The sequence below is a fragment of the Rhea americana genome, unplaced genomic scaffold (assembly GCF_003343005.1).
Source record: "Rhea americana isolate MKP2758 unplaced genomic scaffold, rheAme1 scaffold_98, whole genome shotgun sequence".
Lineage (NCBI taxonomy): Eukaryota > Metazoa > Chordata > Aves > Rheiformes > Rheidae > Rhea > Rhea americana.
In genome coordinates, this window is record NW_028187177.1 from 46,251 (window position 1) to 48,993 (window position 2,743).

The 2,743-nt window shown below is 68.9% G+C and overlaps 1 protein-coding gene across 1 annotated transcript in view; it reads left to right on the forward strand.

The window, feature by feature from the left end:
- The window catches only part of LOC146584017 (ADP-ribosylation factor-like protein 13A), a 5,562-nt gene that overhangs the window by 1,377 nt on the left and 1,442 nt on the right, over positions 1-2,743 (forward strand). Inside the window, exons 2-5 of the mRNA XM_085325519.1 lie at positions 1,000-1,103; positions 2,029-2,099; positions 2,269-2,518; positions 2,705-2,732. Coding sequence (XP_085181645.1) covers positions 1,000-1,103; positions 2,029-2,099; positions 2,269-2,518; positions 2,705-2,732 — 453 coding nt within the window. The remainder of the gene's footprint in view (positions 1-999; positions 1,104-2,028; positions 2,100-2,268; positions 2,519-2,704; positions 2,733-2,743) is intronic.

A 2,743-nucleotide genomic window follows, 5' to 3' on the forward strand; every position in this document is an offset into this window, starting at 1 on the left:
GGCGCGCGGCCAGGCGCCTGGCTGCGTAACCGGAGCCGCCGCAGCCGCGCCGGGAGCAAACTGCCCATCGACCAGGGCTGGGCCCCGCTGCCGCTTTTGGAGAGCCGAGCGCGAGGTTTGCACAGGTCTGGGGCGGTTTTCAAGGCCACGCACATAGAAAGGGACGTGGCTGCTCCAGCGTGCAAGGAAGGGGGTTTGCGGGAAGGGGGTCCGGACGGCCCCGGCASCGGCCCGAGCTGCGTCCGTGCAGAAGGAGGCCAGGAGCAGGCGCGCGGGAGGCGGCAGCGTGCACGCCGCGGAGCAGCTGCAAGCGACCACCCACCCCAAAGGTCGCGGCTTGTYGCATCCAGCCGCCGCGTCAGTGCGGAGACTTCCTCCGTTAATGATTAACGGCGTGCCTGCTCCGTCCCTGAAAAATGATCTTTATTCCTGCTCTGCGCGTCGTGGGACGCTTGCTGCTCAGCGGGCGCCCTGCGASAGCGTGAAACGCTAGCAGCGAGCAGGGCTCTCCGCGGGCGAGGGGAACGGTGCGCGGGAGCAAATCCCGCGGGGGAGGCTCAGAGCCGACGGGCAGTCGGGGAAGCTGTKCCTCACAGCAGACGCTAATCCCGCYGGGAAGGCCACGTGGCCTGTCAGGAGATGTCCCCTCCGCAATCGTCTAAGCCAGCGAGGGCACGGCGGGGCGGTGCAGCCTGCCGGGCAATGCCGCGCCGCTGCCCGGCAGCCAGCGCGGCCGCCAGCCCCGCGGCGCTCGGCTTCCCCAGGGCCCGGCCCCGCCGGGATTAAGGAGGCTGCGGGGAGTAACGTAAATCCGGATCGGATTGAAGCAGCTGCTGCGCGAAGGAGGCGAAGTGGGCAGGGGCCGGCTGGCAGGAGCGAGCGGGCGGGAGAGGCTGAGCTGCGCTCCGGCAGGGCGAGGGGGGCTGCCGGCGGGGGTCCCGCCGCGGGGCCGAGCCCGCGGGCTTTCGCGGGGAGCAGCCGCGAGCGGGGCCGCGCCAGCCCGCCCGTCTCGGAGGCGCCGGGGAGAGCGCGGGGCTGCGCAGCATGTTCCACCTCTTCTCGCACTGCTGGTCCCGGCTGCAGGCCGTGCGGGAGCCCGTCAGGTACGCCCGCGGCGTCGGGGTGGGACGGGGCGCGGGGCAGCTCGGCCCCCCCCGCAGGGGCTTCGTCCCCTGCCGTCCTGCGCGCGCCAAGGACGGAGGGGACAGCAAGGCCCCGTCCTCGGCCAGGGCGGAGATTCAGGGGCCGGCGGGGATTAGCCGTGCGGGAGCAGCGCTGCAGCCCGGGCGCCGCGGGATGGCTCCGGGGCGGTCGCGGGGCCCCCCGGCCGTGCGGGGGGCTCGCGTGCCCAGCCCCAGGAGCGACGTCCCCAGGAACCGGGGCAGCCCCAGTGCCCTCGCGTCTCCAGCTTGCGCCCTGGGAAAGCCGAGGCGAAAACCTGAAACACCCAGAGTGTTGCCATGTGTCCTGAGAGCAGGTTTAATTTGCTTTTGAAAGTGTACTTTGTGGGAAAGTGTTAAACTCGCACCGGGCAGGAACTGCCGGGTGTGGTAGAGGCGATAAGTGAGTTTACGTCTTCCCTTTGCAACAGCAGCACTGGATTGCAATATGAGAGACGGAGCCGTGCCGCGCAGGCAGGCCTGTGCACACCTTTAAGGGAGAAAAGATGCTGGAAACAAAACTAGCTCTGCTGCCTTGCAAGCCGAAGGGAAAACGATGTGTGTATGGCACAGGTTGCTGGAGACCGAATACGGGGGTTTTGCAGCACTAAAACCTCTTGGGTCCAGGCAGAAGCTTGGAAAACTTCCTTGTGATCTCACTCAGGGCATAGCCGGAATTCACTAACGTGCAGCAACGATAAGAGCCCTCGTTAACCGATACGCGTACAAGGAACAATCTTCCTGGCCTGTGCATATCGCTGCTAAATCTCGTGTGGTCTGGGGAGAAGTCTCTGCCCTGGGAAGCTTGCTGACAGCTGCGTCACCCCTCCCCGGGGTGCAGGCTCACCAGGTCGTTCTCCTTCCCCAGGAAGGTGACCCTCCTTGTCGTGGGCCTGGACAACGCGGGCAAAACCACCCTGGTCATGGACCTCCAGCGAGGTGAGGACTGCGYGGGGGCCAGCTGCAGCTGGAGGCGGTGGCTTTAGGGCCTTCTGCGGACCCGGGCAGGGGTGAGGCTCCTGCGGGCTGGCCGTGCCCAGGGCGCTCCGTTAAATCAGAGCAGGGCCACGGGTCGGTGCCCAGGTCTCCACCATCTCGCCTCCTGCAGCGCTGGCCGGCGAGGCGCTGCCCGCGGCGAAGCCCAGCCAGACCCAGCTCCGGGTGGACCGGTTTGAGGTGACGCTGGTGGACCTGCCCGGGGGGCAGCGGTCTCGCGGCRCCTGGCGCAACCACTACGGCACTGCCCACGGGCTGCTCTTCGTCCTGGACGCCAGCGACCTGGCGCGCGTGGAGGAGGCCAGGAAAGTCTTGGCCCGCGTCCTGAGCCATCCCAACGTCTCCGGGAAGCCCCTCTTGCTGTAAGGCCGAGGGCCCCGGCTGCGCTCCGTGGGGCGAGGCGTGCTGGTGGGGACCACACCGACGAAGGTGTGGAGATGTGGGGAGCAGGGCTGGGCCGTTTTGGGGAGGCAGCCCTGCTCTGCGCGGCGGTGGGGCGGCGGTGGGGCGGCGGCACCCGCCTGACGCCCGCCACCGGCCGCCCCCAGGCTGGCCAACAAGCAGGACGCGGCGGACGCGCTGCTGCC